Source organism: Barbatula barbatula, assembly GCF_947034865.1.
Source record: "Barbatula barbatula genome assembly, chromosome: 14".
Classification (NCBI taxonomy): Eukaryota; Metazoa; Chordata; class Actinopteri; order Cypriniformes; family Nemacheilidae; genus Barbatula; species Barbatula barbatula.
The window spans coordinates 16478681-16494320 of NC_136777.1; the positions used below are offsets into that span (position 1 = coordinate 16478681).

Consider the following 15640-nt stretch of genomic DNA (forward strand, 5'->3'; position numbering starts at 1 on the left):
GAATGTCTATGTATCCCTGCTAAAAACTTGTCTAATGCCTCCATTAAAATACTACAATGAACCACTGACTTTCTATTAAAAACGTGTGTTGAATCAGTTATAATGTTCATTTTGTGTGGGTGCATTTTCACATCAATATGAACAATCTCAACTTTCATTAATTGCTCAGCATCACTTTTCTGTTCATTCACGCCTTAATGAAATAAGGAAACATCTCTTGCATGTTTTACTGACCTCGCCTTTAATATAATTATACATGGTTATCAAAGTTATTTTATTTTTCATAGAAATTGGGTATAATTATAAGAATAATTATTATTCTGCAAACTAAAAACATGAATTAATAATTAAATGAATAAAAGAGTATCCAGCAGTGTTTATATAATACAACGCAAATGTGATGATATACATGTTTTTAATGATTCAAAAATAAAACTGTTCTTACCCTTTAAATAAGATTTAATCTTTGATCGCGAGACCCTGGTCTGGATGACGTTTGACTCGCAGCCTGGTGCACACTAGCATGACTGAGTCCGTCTGAGTTGATTTGGTCAGTAGTCTCGTTTTTAAAACAAACTATTAACTCCATTCTTAACCTCCAGTGTGACAACATTCAATGTTGTCCTTTTGCTCATCATTGAAATAAAATGTATTATTTTTTATTAACTTTTATATTAATATTTTCACTTAAAATACTGTTAATACGTATTATTTCGTCTTTACTGTGTGTTGTTGTGTCACATAGAAGATTTTTGAAAGTCGACGTTTTAAAAAACGATTTTAGATTCACCCTTATATACAGTGTGGCAAAAAAGTATTTAGTCAGCCACCAATTGTGCAAGTTCTCCCACTTAAAAAGATCAGTATTGAGGTCCACAACCTCAAACAGTCAGACTCCAAACTCCACTATGACCAAAGAGCTGTCAAAGGACACCAGAAGCAAAATTGTAGACCTGCACCAGGCTGGGAAGACTGAATCTGCAATAGGTAAGCAGCTTGGTGTGAAGAAATCAACAGTGGGAGCAATTATTAGAAAATGGAAGACATACAAGACCACTGATAATCTCCCTCGATCTGGGGCTCCATGCAGGATCTCACCCCGTGGGGTCAAAATGATCACAAGAACGCTGAGCAAAAATCCCAGAACCACTCAATGACCTGCAGAGAGCTGGGACCAAAGTAACAAAAGGCTACTATCAGTAACACACTACACCGCCAGGGACCCAAATCCTGCAGTGCCAGACGTGTCCCCCTGCTTAAGCCAGTACATGTCCGGGCCTGTCTAGAGAGCATTTGGATGATCCAGAAGAGGATTGGGAGAATGTCATATGGTCAGATGAAACCAAAATATAACTTTTTGGTAAAAACTCAACTTGTCGTGTTTGGAGGAGAAAGAATGCTGAGTTGCATCCAAAGAACACCATACCTACTGTGAAGCATTGGGGTGGAAACATCATAATGCGTTGGGGCTGTTTTTCTGCAAAGGGACCAGGACGACTGATCCGTGTAAAGGAAAGAATGGATGGGGCAATGTATCGTGAGATTTTGAGTAAACGTTGCTTGGTCTTTCAGCATGACAATGATCCCAAACACACCGTCCGGGCAACAAAGGAGTGGCTTGGTAAGAAGCATTTCAAGGTCCTGGAGTGGCCCAGCCAGTCTCCAGATCTCAACCCCATAGAAAATCTTTGGAGGGAGTTGAAAATCTGTGTTGCCCCATAACATCACTGCTCTAGAGGAGATCTGCATGGAGGAATGAGCCAAACTACCTGCAACAGTGTGTAAAAACCTTGTGGAGACTTACAGAAAACGTTTGACCTCTGTCATTGCCAACAAAGGGTATATAACATAGTATTGAGATGAACTTTTGTTATTGATCAAATACTTATTTTCCACCATAATTTGCAAATAAATTCTTTAAAAATCAGACAATGTGATTTTCTGGATTTTTCTTCTCATTCAGTTTCTCATAGTTGAAGTGTACTCATGATGAAAATTACAGGCCTCTCTCAAAATAATGTATTATTCAGAATAATTATCACACATTGGATTTTTGTTAAACAATATTTTTATTTTGGGGAAATTCTATATTCACAAACGTAAGGGCCTTAAAACAAAACCATTGTTTTCTATTTTTCAAAAATAATTTTGGTATTACTTTAAGCAAAATAAAATCGAAAATTGGAAGAAAATTATTTATGTTGCTTGAATAACTTGAGCTTTTAGAAGACACTGATGTTTAGTATTTGTATTATTATTCATTTTGTACTTGATCTGTTCTTCACTCCGTTATGTTGTTTGTCTTGTTCTAGGTTTGTGTATGTGTTCTGGTTTTCCTAGAACCTCTTATTTAAGTTTGATATTCCTTATTGTAATTGTTTGCATAATAATAATAGTTTTGTTTGTGCACTATATTTGAGCTATATAACCACCCAGGATGCAGCATTTTGGATCGGTAGGTACAGTAATGAGGTTAAATACCGTCATGAATAGACATCCATTCAGCTCTGCAGTGGGCTTTTCTTTCACATCACAACTGAAGCTGGATAAGACAAAGAGGCATCTTGCCAAGTGTTTTCTCAAATAATAGTAATTTGGACTCGACTATTTGTTGTACGTGTGATTGTTTCTTATACTTTGTCTTTATATTGTACCGACAGAAAGTGTAAAAATGATTCAAGCAGGAGGGGAAAGTATAAATGTGTATTAATGTAGTGCTGCCCTGCGGTGGATATCTAAAACACTCACCATACTTCAGTTGTGTGAAATGAAATATCATCATGCTTTAAATAACTCACCTCTGAAGTGTATGGGGCATCAATCATGTTTTTACTCAATAATATCAATAACAGTTTGCTGTAATATACTGCCTCTTATTATTTGTGCTTATGGCTGTTCATTGGGCATTAGGTTGCACTTATGAAATGTTGCATATTTTAAAATAAACCAATTAAAATAAAATAAATGAAACCGTTTGCCATGTGGCTCTGAAATATTAAACTAGCCTTTTGTTGCCAATTTCTATGCATTAGCCTAATGGTGCTTTTATCAATTACACACTTAACTTTTACAGTGTTCATAATTTATTATTGTAAATACATTAACAGATTAGGGACACGTCCTGCTATAAAACATCCTACGAAACAGGAACAACAGATTGTTAACCTGACAAAAAATGGATATTGAATATTACCAAAAAAGCACTTATTTGTTCAGGATATGGGACTATGCAAAATTTGATATCTCAATATTGTTTATGGGGTGCAGGAAGCCTATTTTCATGAATAAGGGGTTGCTAGTTAATCCCAGGGATTTGTAGTCATAAATCAAAAGTACAATCTCCCCCGTAAGGATGGTGCGAAGCCTCAGCTTGAACGTCTCAAACGGAGATGTTTTAATAAAATGTTTTAATAATATCATTCTTTCACTAATAAAGTCATTCACTTATCAGTAAATGATATTCCATTAATGCATTTCATAATACAATGAAAATTGCTTGTTAAATCATTTGGGGTGTATTTTGGTTTTCACTCAAGAGAGTGGCAGCAAGTGTTTCTATATCAAAGCTGAATAACATAAATCTTAACATTCAACGACACCCTTAAACTCATTTCACTGCCTGTAGGACACAGGGAAGCGTTTTATTTTGGTGACCTCTTGCTGTTTTCTTGCCACGTGCCATCGTCAAACTAGTGTATGCAGAATTACACAATCCAACTTCAAAGCTAGTTAACAACAAATAAATAAATACGAGTTAACCAAGATTTCTTCATGAAGTTGTCGGAAGGGATCTTGGACATGGCACGGAAGTAGCAGATGCATGAGCCATTGCAGCACAGCGCGTCAGATGTGCCATCCTAATGAGTTCATTCCTTAATGATTAATGAAAGTCCATACAGAGCGTAATAACAGAGGACGGCTCTCTGAGAGTTACTGCTGTTTCGGCATGGCAAAGTCCCAGGCGGTGTCCTGGCCGCACTTCCACATGGCGCGCACCAGTCGGGTGAATCCCATGTCTTTGGGCTTCTCCAACCCGCGCATCAGCCTCTGTTTCATGATGGAAATGAACTCCTTGTTACTCAGCTCCCCGTTACCTGAAAGACAGAATATGAGAGTTTGAAGGAGATTACGTAATCTGATGGTTACCTACTGCCAACTTCATGTTATCTTAAACCTGTATGACTATTTCTTCCGCAGAACGCACATGAGGATATTTGAGACATACATGAGACATTTCTCAAACATTTTCTTCAAGTCCAAAAAGGAAAGAATCCGTTCACTCACCGTCACAGTCGAAGAGCGCAAACACCACATCGCACACATGATCCGACAGCTCTACTTTGGCCACCGTGCGTGCCACCTGCTTCATAGTTGCTGGAAAGAGACAGAATGAGAGAATTATTCAACCCTAAAGATTAGTCCTGTATCCCGCTGGACTGGATAAATACAGGACATTCATTCCCTGCTATAAAGCAAGAGAAAGATGGATAGAGAAATAAAGAAAGAAGAGCCTGTGGTGTGTTTCAGTGGACATTAATGGTGAGGAGGAACCAGACCAGCCTCAGAAAAACAAGAGCGTCTGGCGTTCTTCCAGATGAGAAGACAGCAGAAGTGAGAAAGAGAGTGATGTAAGATGACGGGCTGATAGAAAGTCTCTTTGGAGAGGTGGATCAGAGGAGCTTCAGAAGGACAGTGTTAAAGGCTAAAGATGAGACTGAGAGACACTGAGCTGCAGTGTGATGAATCCTGGGATAAGCTCGCTGTGGATTTAAACACGAGTATAATGTTCCCTGTACACTAGTGGTGATTTACAGAATGCAGCTAATCCACTGATTTCAATAGACGGGTGTTGCAGAGACACACAAAAGGAGCCTTGCGATGTAGGCATCCACTAACCATTGAGAAATGGAGAGGGGCGGTCCTTTTGGACTTTCACAAATCCAGTACGCTGTTTAATCTGCTTCATAAAAACTTGCATGTTTTAACATTTGTTTTGCATCAGTGCCGGTGGTCAAGTGGACTGTACGCCAACATGTTGCACAAAAAGTGCTTGTGGGTGACCAGAGTTTGAATCTTGGCTCCTGTACCCTTCCCTCTTTCTCTCTCTCTCCTGTCCCTGTCTCTCTACACTGCACTTTTTATTTTGGTACCAGACACAAGAAAATAAATAAAAAGCGAGTTTTTCTTCTTTAGTGATTGTACTAAAAGTTGTTAATAGTGATTCTTATATCCTAAGTAGTAGTAGTAACCATAGATTTTACATCACACAATACAAATCAGTGAGACTCAAGATGCAACAACATCGTGAAGCCTCTGGTTGTAATTTTTTATTTTAATTCCTGAAGAAATGGCAATAAAACAAAAGTTCTTCTATCAAGATACATTTGATTGACAAGGAAAGGGACCTGAGATATTTAGTCTTGTTTTATTATAGAAAAGAAGAACATTTATGCTTAAAACAAGCACAAAGAAATCTGTGAGGTAAGAAAAATAAACTTGAATTTAGTTTTACATTTAAACTCTACATTTACATTTTTACATTTAGTCATTTAGCTAAACTCTACTTTAAGTTTGATATTTTCTTGGCATATATGTTTTGCTCTTTTTAAACATAAACTTACTTATAACTTGCAATGTGGAGATTTACGCTGCATCTAGTGTTGAGATTGTGAATTGCAACCAACGGTTCACTCCCAACACTCCCACCTCCCTTTGAAGCACTAGGGCGACTGACACTGAACTAAGATGTCATCACATATTCGCGTCTTTGCAGAAGGAGATGATGTATTTACGAAACAAGATCTGTTGAGAAGTTTGTCCGTTTAGGGCTACTGTAGAAACAACATGGTGAATTCCATGTAAGGGGACCTGCGGTGTATGTAGATCGAAATAGCTCACTCTGGGCTAATAAAGCATAACGCTTCATTGTGTAAGGTTTTTACACACCTCTGAACACATAGTTATTTATATGTATAAATTGTATAACCTACAATAAACAACACTCTGTTTTGCACAGGCAGGCACATCTCACATTTATCTACAAATGATGTTTGAATCTAGTGTTGTCTGCAAAAGTAAACTGAAAGCTGTAATCACAAAAAGCTTTTAGCTGGCGTGGGTTTGAAGGACAGAAAGGTGAGAGTATAAAGACAGGATGAACAATTAAAGATGGAGACTTTTAGCACTGTGTGAAAGTGTGTGTGTGTGTGTAAGAAGAGTCAGCGAGGATGAAGAAGATTATTAAAGCACTGCTGGGATGAGCGCCAGCTGCAGTGAAATGAGATTCATCTGGCAGAGTGTTTAACAGCACAGCCGCTCTGCTGATGGCAGGCCAGACCAGATATTGGTGATGCAATATGGAAATGAGATGCAAGAAGTGCTTCACTGCAAAATCTTGCAGAGCCACCGCTGACCATTGGCCTGAAATCCGGTCCAGTTAGCAGTTTATTCTGGACAAGAGCCCTTTACTTATACAGGCCGGGAACATCCGAGTTACTAGAACATTGATGACTGTGTTTGTGTGACATTTATGGGCTTATAAATCTGATCTAGGGGATCAGGATGAGCCTAATCAAAAATAGTAAGTATAAACTAGATAGGTACATTCTTTGAAGAAAATGTGAGTGTTGCTTACCGTGGCACAACACGGATGCTAATATTATTAGCATGTTTGCTTATATGATGTTATCACGATTAACATGATGAAAGCATGATGTTAACATGATTAGTATGATGATAACAATGTTAACACGATTAACATGTTGTAGGCATGATTCTAAGACAATTCTCATGTTGTTAGCATGATATTTACATGATTAGCATGTTTTCTAGCATTGATCCTAACACGATTTGCATATTGCTAGCATGATGATCACACGATTAGCATATTGCTAGCGTGATGATCACACGATTAGCATATTGCTAGCGTGATGATCACACAATTACTTTTTTGCTAGCATGATGATCACACAATTACCAAATTGCAAGCATGATGAGAACACGATTAGCATATTGCTAGCCTGATTGCTAACAAGGGTAACATATTGCTAGCACGAGTAACATATTGCTAGCACGATGGCTAACACGATTAGCATATTGCTATCATGATGATCACACAATTACCATGCTGCTAGCATGATGATCACACAATTACCATATTGCTAGCATGATGATAACATGATTAGCATTTTGCTATCATGATGTTAACGTAATTCCTGCCACAAGTGAAACAAACCCACCCCCATGTCTATATGATCTTTTGATGCAGAGATGTAGGTCTTGCTAAACGGTTGCTAAGATGCTGTAAAGGGTTGCTAGGGCATGGCTCGATTGCTTCATGATGATCCTGAGAGACTGACTGGTTAAATGAGCCCCCTTGCTCTTATTGACAATGCTGAAAGTAAAGCATCTAGATTAGGTTCAGTTTTATAGGTTTGTTGTACCTTTATCTATAGATGCTCCAGCCATGTGATAGAAACTCAGCGCAGTATCAACGTCGTTCACGTTCTTCAGGAAGGTAAAGAAGTTCTCCACTTCTTCAAACGTAATACCCTACAATCACAGAGACAGAGACAAACCACATCCCATTACTACAGCAATTCATTCGGTTACATTCATTTACAGAGAGATGATGAGCTCTTAACAAAGATGCTGAAAACATGCAGAGAGCCTGTGGAGGAAAGTGTTTTATTATCTCTTTAACAAGCATGATTACAGAAAGAGAGGAAGACAGGGTGTCTCTTTATAAGAGAGAGAGAGAGCCGCGGAACTCTCATCATGGCTATTTTTTTGTAATATTGGGACGGGGATGTGGTCTGGGGGAATGTTCCTGAGTTTGGTTTATTTTCCCTTGGTAACAGAATGTGCACTAGAGCAAAGAATCAAAGGATTGAATAATAAATGGTTTGATGATTTTATCATGACAAAAATGTTTTATTTTCCCTGATTCCATATCAGTGCAACTGGTCAGTTGTGAGACTTCAGTGAGATTGGACTTCTCTTGACTCTCATGGTACGTGCCTAACACAAAATTCACCATATCGCATGTTCTGTAAAACATGTTAGCCGCTCTTCTGTAACCATGGCAACTAAAAGCATCTGTGTGGTTGTGTGTGTGTAGAAGCTCAGGGTAGATGTGTATGCTTTTATTCAATCTTACAAAACATTTCTGCCTCGTATTTCACCTCAACATACCAAAGAATAAGAAATGATACTCTGTACAAAATTACTCTTTTACCACTGTACTGCGTGTGTTAACGTGAATGAATGAAGCAAATATTTGTGCCTATTGTTGTTACAGTTTCTAATAAAGCCAACTGACACAAATCTCCAGTCTGTTTACTGTCAGTTTGGTACCCGCATTGCTACTTCATTAGCGTTAAATGTTAATATGCTCTCATTCACACGCGCAGAGATTCTTCATATTAGTGTTTTGCTCACCTGCGCGTCCTTGAACATCCGTTTGAGGCTCTTCTGCATCAGCTTGAGTTTGCGGGACTGAACTCCGCTGTAGGCCAGCAGCATTCCCCCAAACTGCTTCTCTGAGATCCTGCCGTCCACCGGGTCATTTCTCTCAAACTACACGCACACACAAACACGAAGTGCTGAACATTAGCATCAGCTGCTCAATACAATTTACAATGCATGTTCGACCGAATACTTTAGTGTTGGGCATGGCACTGTTAGGTCATGATGGCTTTAGCGGATTTAAAGTAGCTGACAGCGAAAGTCGAAGAGCTTGCTCCATAAAATGCATCAGCATGTTGCTATTAGATTCATTTCAAGGGACAGATCACCGCTAAATCATTAATGCACCATATCATATGATAATTTATAAAAAATTCAAATATGGAGATGCGAGATTTAAAGTCTCTGTGAGCTGGAAGTTGCGTTCATTTTTACTTCCGTATTTGACGCATTTCCGAATGAAATGGAATATAGCATTAAAGAAATAGTGGCCGTGGCTTTCGTCTTTCTCTCCAATTTGATTGGACATTTAAAAACAGCCGTTGCTTTTTTAAATGGGACTGAGAGTAGACTGATAGTTGAAGGGGAGGAGTTAACGGATATTATACGCCATGTGCAGGACGGAAGTGCATTTTCAGGTTTTAATTATGAGGACACATGAATTTGAAAAAGAAACTGACACACATTGATAAACTATTTACAATGAACGCTGCAATGTTTCATGAAAAAATAGGCATTGTGATTTTTGATTTCACTGGGACTTTAAGCCTGACAGAGAGAGACTATATATAAAAGTATCATGGTGGCACAGCCACAGTAGTGTTCAATAAGGTTTCATTCATTCTCCTAATGGCTCAACCCCACTAACAAAGATTAATGTGCTGTTATTTCCAGGAAAGCACACAAAATTCTGTGTGGAATGAGGCTGCACGAGTAAATAATGCTGGGCTTCCCTTGAGGCTGAGCTTCCATTTCTGAAATCTGACAACTCTTAACCTCAATTTATCGTTCTGTCCTTTCAGATACATCGTCTACACTTCTCCATCTTTCCTCTCTTTCTCTACTCGGCTATCTGCGCCGTACCTCCAGTTTAAGCACGTCGTGCTGTAATTTCCTCTGAAACTCCAGGAAACTGCTGATGGTGAGTTTGCCCTTTAGATCGGCTCCAAAGAAATAGGTGGTGAGAGCCGAACTGCACCCGCCGGTTTTCAGAGTGTTTCCTGTGGTCGAGCGATCTCTGTGCCTCATTCCCATACTGGTCTGAGAACGGATGATGCTCTGAACCTGGAAAAACACCAAGAGTTATTCAACATTCCTTACATTTATAGTTCATTGACTCTCTGCTCTCATAGTAAATCGCGCAATTCGCGTGTAGTTGGACGCTTGAACATTTTGAGTTTACTCGCATCATCGCGTGAAATTTGCTTAATTAAAGATGCGAATTCGCGTCATGGGAGGGGTTTCTGCCGCTGGCTCAACGCCCTACTAGAGCAAGCTCAGGATTGGTTATTTTCGCCAAAGTTCTGATTTCTCAACTCGTGCGAATCACGCGAACGCTCAATTAGCTTCATTCGAGCGAATCGCACCGCAAGTAGGTCATCGCGCCTTTGCAATGTAAATCACTCGCGCGTAATGCTTCATTTGGTGTGAACACACTATCAGAAATCCTTTAAAAGCCTCATTCTTTCCTCTTTAAAATGACGAATAATTCATTAATGCAGCATAAGACAAAAGTTTTAATCAATATAGGTTTTAATATTTCTTCAACGTAAACATGTCGAGAGTGACACGAGAGAAAGAAGAAAGGCTCTGAGAGAAACTGTAGGAGGGCTATAAATGTCTTAATGTCCATGTGTCGAGGGATAGAGGACGGGTTCAGCAGGAACAGGGTCACTGTCTGAAAACATCAAGGACGATTAGCTCCTCCGGTTCTCGGGAATAAGGGCAGTGTGTTGTTAAGCAGTGATTTATGAGGGGTTCTGGGACGCCGGCTAAAGATAAGCATCAATAAATCACTGACTGTAGATATTCTGCTGTTTAATGAAGCATTTCAACATCAAACCATTCTGATGTATTTAAAATCTATGACTGTACAAGACACAAAAGCTTCAGCTCGCTGACGTCTAAATACTGTTTTGGGTGAAAAGAATATTTTAAAAGTGGTTCAGACACCTTGTGTTGTGTACACAAAAGTTCACCGGCACCAATATGTTTTTCTCCATTTTACAGTCAGCATGTGACATCATGAGGTGTCATGGCAACTGGCACAGTTTTTCTGTAAAATGGCATAAATCTGAGACTGTAAAAAATAGGTCTCATAGAGATTCAGAAATGTGACCCTGGATAGCAAACTTGTCTTCCTATGTCCATTTTTATAAATCAAGATTTTGACATCATCTGAAAGCTGGATGAATTGTTAGGACAGGACAATATTTGGCTGAGAAACAAAAGATCTGAGGGTGCAGTCCAAGTCTGAAAGTTGTCCAAGTGAAGTTCTTAGCATGGCTTATTACTCACAATACATTTGTTATATATTTACGGTTGGGCATTTACAAAATATCTTCATGGAACATGATCTTTGCTTAAAATAATAAATAAAGACACTTTTTATTTTTTGCCATAAATATCCCTGTGCTATTTGAGACTGGTTTTGTGATCCAGGGTCACACATGTTTTATCTATAGATTTCGTTAGATTAACGAATTATAATACAAAAAAAACTTTTCTCCGACGTAATACAATTCATGAATGAATGGATGTGGGAATTGACAATATATTTGTAGTATACAGTACAGTTTGCTTCTAGAAGTCTTGAGTGATTTAATAATACTGATCATGTTCTGTAGGGCTGAAAAGTGATTACTGATGGTTCACACCCAGAGAATACAGAGTAACATACTGTCTTATATACAGTAAACTCTATTAAACAGTGTATGTGCTGAAGGGCATTGCGTGTACCCATAATGCTTCATGAAAGAGAAAGACTTTAAACAGGTAGATGTTCAATGACTTTGGAAACAAAAGGTAAATGTAGCCCAGGAGGCAAACTGAAAAAATAGATGATAATACACATTTGAAAAGAAAATGCACATATATTGATTATATGATAATCATGGCCTGCAAATGCAAAACATAAAATGACAAATATTAAGATTAAACTTCAATTATTGTGCTAATAATATGAGAAGAACCTAAATTTTTGGAATAAAATTGTAAATTATTAAACATAATTTAATCTTTCAATGACAATCTTTCAGGTATTCATGAATCCTCTCAGTTTACCTCTTCAAATGACACAATCTGCCCTCATCTGACCACGTTTACATCACTTATTATAACTTCTTAAAATGTCTGCTGATAACCAGCGTCCCCACAAGGTTACCGTTTCTTCACCACAGAAGCTTAAAACGTGTCTTTGAAGGTCTTTGTGTTCACCTACTTGCTCAAACTCCTCGAGGTCGACCTCTCCGTCTCCATTCAAGTCAAACATCTTGAAGGCGATTTCAAAGTTCCTCTGAGGAGCTGCAGGAGGACAGAGAAGAAACCTTCGGGTATGACAACATGACAGCTGGAATCTCTTAACACGGTTTTCAAAAAAGCAATACAATTGCATTCATGTTTTTAGGAAACGGAACGCTGAGAAAGTCGACTAAGACCATAACATTCACAGCTGAATCATGGGATTCCTCTCTTTCTCAAGGCAAGAAGATCAATGCGACTCTGGTTTCTATATACCTACTAATACAATTCGATTTAAAACCAATTCAGTTAAAATGTGAAATGATATCAAGTGAAGTCATGTAGAACTAGTTAGATGAGTTAATGTAAAACCACATGACTTGCACATTTCCTTCTAAAACATCAAATTCTCTAAAATCATTCGTGTTACTATAGTGAAACAGCTTTTTATGGGTGTTGAATACATCTGTGATTGGGCTATTTCTACAATTACATTCGTAACCAATGATCTTCTGCTTGTTTGTGCAAACACTCACTGGACAGGACGGTGGTGAGGAAGATGTAGTCCGAGAATGAGATGAGTCCACATTCCCCCAGCGTGTAGAAGATACTGTCCTCATCAGCAAACCTCTCTCGGTCCTGAGAGATCTTCTGCAGGTGCGCACACACAAACACAGATACAGAGAGTCAGCGGTGCTTCTCTTGACCACTAGGTGGCGCATTAGAGTCCAGTTACAGCACAGCTCCATAGAGTCTGAACAGAGCAGCAGATAGATGCTCTAGCATGCTAACACGGACACATACAATCATGCAATGTTGCATACTCATACACGACACGAGACGAGAGCAAAGGACACGAAGACAGTGTTATTATAACATAACGTTATTATTACCAAACGGCTGTATTTCAAAACCTACACGGCCATACACAGTCTATACTAAACAACTGCTCGAATGTCGCCTTACAAATCACAACATCACCCTGTATTGCATTCTTCTGCAATAAACTGGTTCACACTATATGAGTATCAATGAGAACGTGACTCGGTGAACACAGTTGACCTGTGTTGTGATGTAGAAAGACAGCGACTGAAGGTGCCACAGAATCAACATTATCACATGTGGGAACAGAGACACACACACACACACACACACACACACATATATATATATATATATATATATATATAGCATGCTAGGGATCAGTGTCTGCTCATATGTTGTGTTACCTCGGTCTGAGGGGATCCCATCAGTGTGTGAAGGGGAAGAAAGAATGGGTTAAAACAACCTGACCATCAGGCAGAACATCAAGCCGACTGAACACAACACCCAAACACACCACTGTGATGACATTCATCCAGTTCTGCATTTCAACATGCTAAAATGTATGTCAAATAAAAATATCTATTACGTCACAAAAAAAACTAAACTGCACATTTAAAACAAATTAAAAATCAAAATATGTATAATACAAAAGTCTCATATGATTATTTTTTCATGAAATATCGCAGCGTTTATTGTAAATAGTTCGACAATCGATGTGGGTCATTCTCTTTTTAAAAGAGGGCGGAGCATATGTTAACTCCTCCCCTTCAACTGTCAGTCTGCTGCCACTTCCATTTCAAAATACATAAGCTGTTTTTATACGTCCAATCAAATCGCAGAGACAGTCGAAAGCCACGCCCACAATTATTCTTATTCCAAATTCCATTTGACTCTGAAATGCGTCAAAATACGGAAGTAAAAACGATTGCAACTTCCGGTTCACGGGGACTTTAATAAATATCAGCATATCCTAATTTTTCCGAGTTTGTAATAATCACAGCAGCCCCTGCTGTTCAAAGCAAGTATAGCGATTCGGATAACATTTCAAGCGAGTTGAATCGTCACATGTTATTAAAGAAGAAAGCAGGGGGTAACAGTGCATTTTACGGCTTAAAACTCGGCTCAGCCAATCAGAATCAAGGACCAGAACTGACCGTTTTATAAAATCTATTTTCAACTGGCTCGCGGTGAATTGTTACATCCCTTATTATCATTATTGCAAATACATACTATATTACGTCTCAAATATACTCTACATGATAGTACATACATGCCTCTAGCTACACTAACTTAACTTTGCATGTTATTTTCTGAAACAGGTCAGCGCCCAATACTTAAACATATATATCACCCCAAAATGAATTCAATCCATAATTTACTCACCCACATGCAATCTTACTGCACATTTAATTTACCGCCATTAGGCTTGTTTTACAAGGTCAAAGTCTATCACAATCTTAAAATCATTCAAAATATTCCGCTTTTTTACTCGCTTTACAGTTCTTGGCCACCATTGACTCCCATAGTAGGAAAAATGACAATGGTAGTCAATAGTGTCCCAGAACTCTTTGCTTTCCTACATTCTTCAGAATATCTTCTTTTTGTGTTCAATAGAACAAATTAAAAAGATGAAGTCTCCTACAATGGTATTCAATGGTGGCAAAGACCTGTTTTGCTACAAGCATTCTTCCAAATATCTTTCTGCGTGTAACGAAGAGATTTAAACAGATTTGGAACAACTCGAAGGTGCGTAAACCATGGCAGAACCGTTCCTTTAACTTACCAGATATCTATACAGATTAGAGTATCATCGAGACTCCGGGATGGGGCGGTGTGAAACACCCAGTAGCAACAACCTTGCTCTGACCTAGCGTAGCAACTCCTTTCCAACTGTATAGCAATGTGTTAAATGAAACCATTTATGAAACCTTAGCAGCCGCACAGCAACGCCCTGGCAGCCACCCACAACCGCCCAGCATCACAGCATCGACTCTGGCATGGCCATGCACATCTAAAGTGTACAAATCTAGCATTGCTGCTCTTTTCTTAGTGTGCAAAGGGTTTAGTGTGCGAACAGATTATTTTTGTACTGGCTTTGAAACTGGTCGAAGTGGGAATAGGTTCAGGCAGCAGGTGCTGCAGAATGAACTGACAGGAGCAAATGTGTATGTGTGTGTGAGGAGGAGCGGTGAAGGGCTAATAGGCTCCAGGCTTACTATGTCCCTGCCGTCACCTTCAAGAGACGCCGTCTCAGATCTGAACGCCCAACAGCAACATCAACAGTCTGATAGAGAGCGAGCAGCACACTACGCATTAACTCCACGCTAAACTCTCTCTGTGAAGACACCGAGAGCACAGACAGAGCGAAGCCTGCGAGGTGAACAGCCTCTGCTAAACAGAACCAAAGGAGGTGGGTGGTGCAGAAGAAAGACACACTGGAGTCTTCTGATGAGATCTTCCAGTCTGTAGCTGGAGAAATAAGAGTCTCACATTGACTTAAAACTGAAATCAGACCTGGAATCTGCTTTTTTCTCTCATTTTAAGTAGGGCTGATGTTCCGATTCAATTCGATTCACAAGCTCTCGATTCGAGTCAATGATTACAGATTGAAATGAAGCAATGAATGAACGTTATGCTCCCTGTTATAACAGCCACCCGTTGTAGAAAGAACAGTGACAACTAGTGGACAATAGTAGCAATAATATTCACGTAAATTAATGTTTGGCGCTTGTGGAAATGTGAAAGAAAATCGATTCACAGCTTTTGAGAATCGATATCAAATCGACTGCTTTTTAACTACAATTTATTGATTTGTAGATTTCTTTTGCAAAGCCCCAATTTTAAGTGTTTGATACACATAACTGTGCAGTACACGCTGCACTGTAAAAAA

General features: G+C 38.9%; 1 protein-coding gene across 3 annotated transcripts in view; it reads right to left on the reverse strand.

Annotated features, from left to right (window-relative positions):
- Positions 1 to 2058: 2058 nt before the first annotated feature.
- micu1 (mitochondrial calcium uptake 1) overlaps positions 2059 to 15640 on the reverse strand; it is a 50612-nt gene continuing 37030 nt past the window's right edge. For 2 of the 3 annotated variants that reach the window (XM_079473557.1, XM_079473558.1), the window contains exons 6-12: positions 12462 to 12576; positions 11906 to 11988; positions 9550 to 9750; positions 8440 to 8577; positions 7443 to 7551; positions 4285 to 4374; positions 2816 to 4094 (exon numbers count right to left, since the gene is read on the reverse strand). In XM_079473557.1, the coding sequence (XP_079329683.1) occupies positions 3931 to 4094; positions 4285 to 4374; positions 7443 to 7551; positions 8440 to 8577; positions 9550 to 9750; positions 11906 to 11988; positions 12462 to 12576 (900 nt within the window). In that variant the 3' untranslated portion in view covers positions 2816 to 3930. Of the gene's footprint in view, positions 4095 to 4284; positions 4375 to 7442; positions 7552 to 8439; positions 8578 to 9549; positions 9751 to 11905; positions 11989 to 12461; positions 12577 to 15640 lie in introns of all 3 variants that reach the window. The other variant, XM_079473559.1, reaches the window with a different exon arrangement.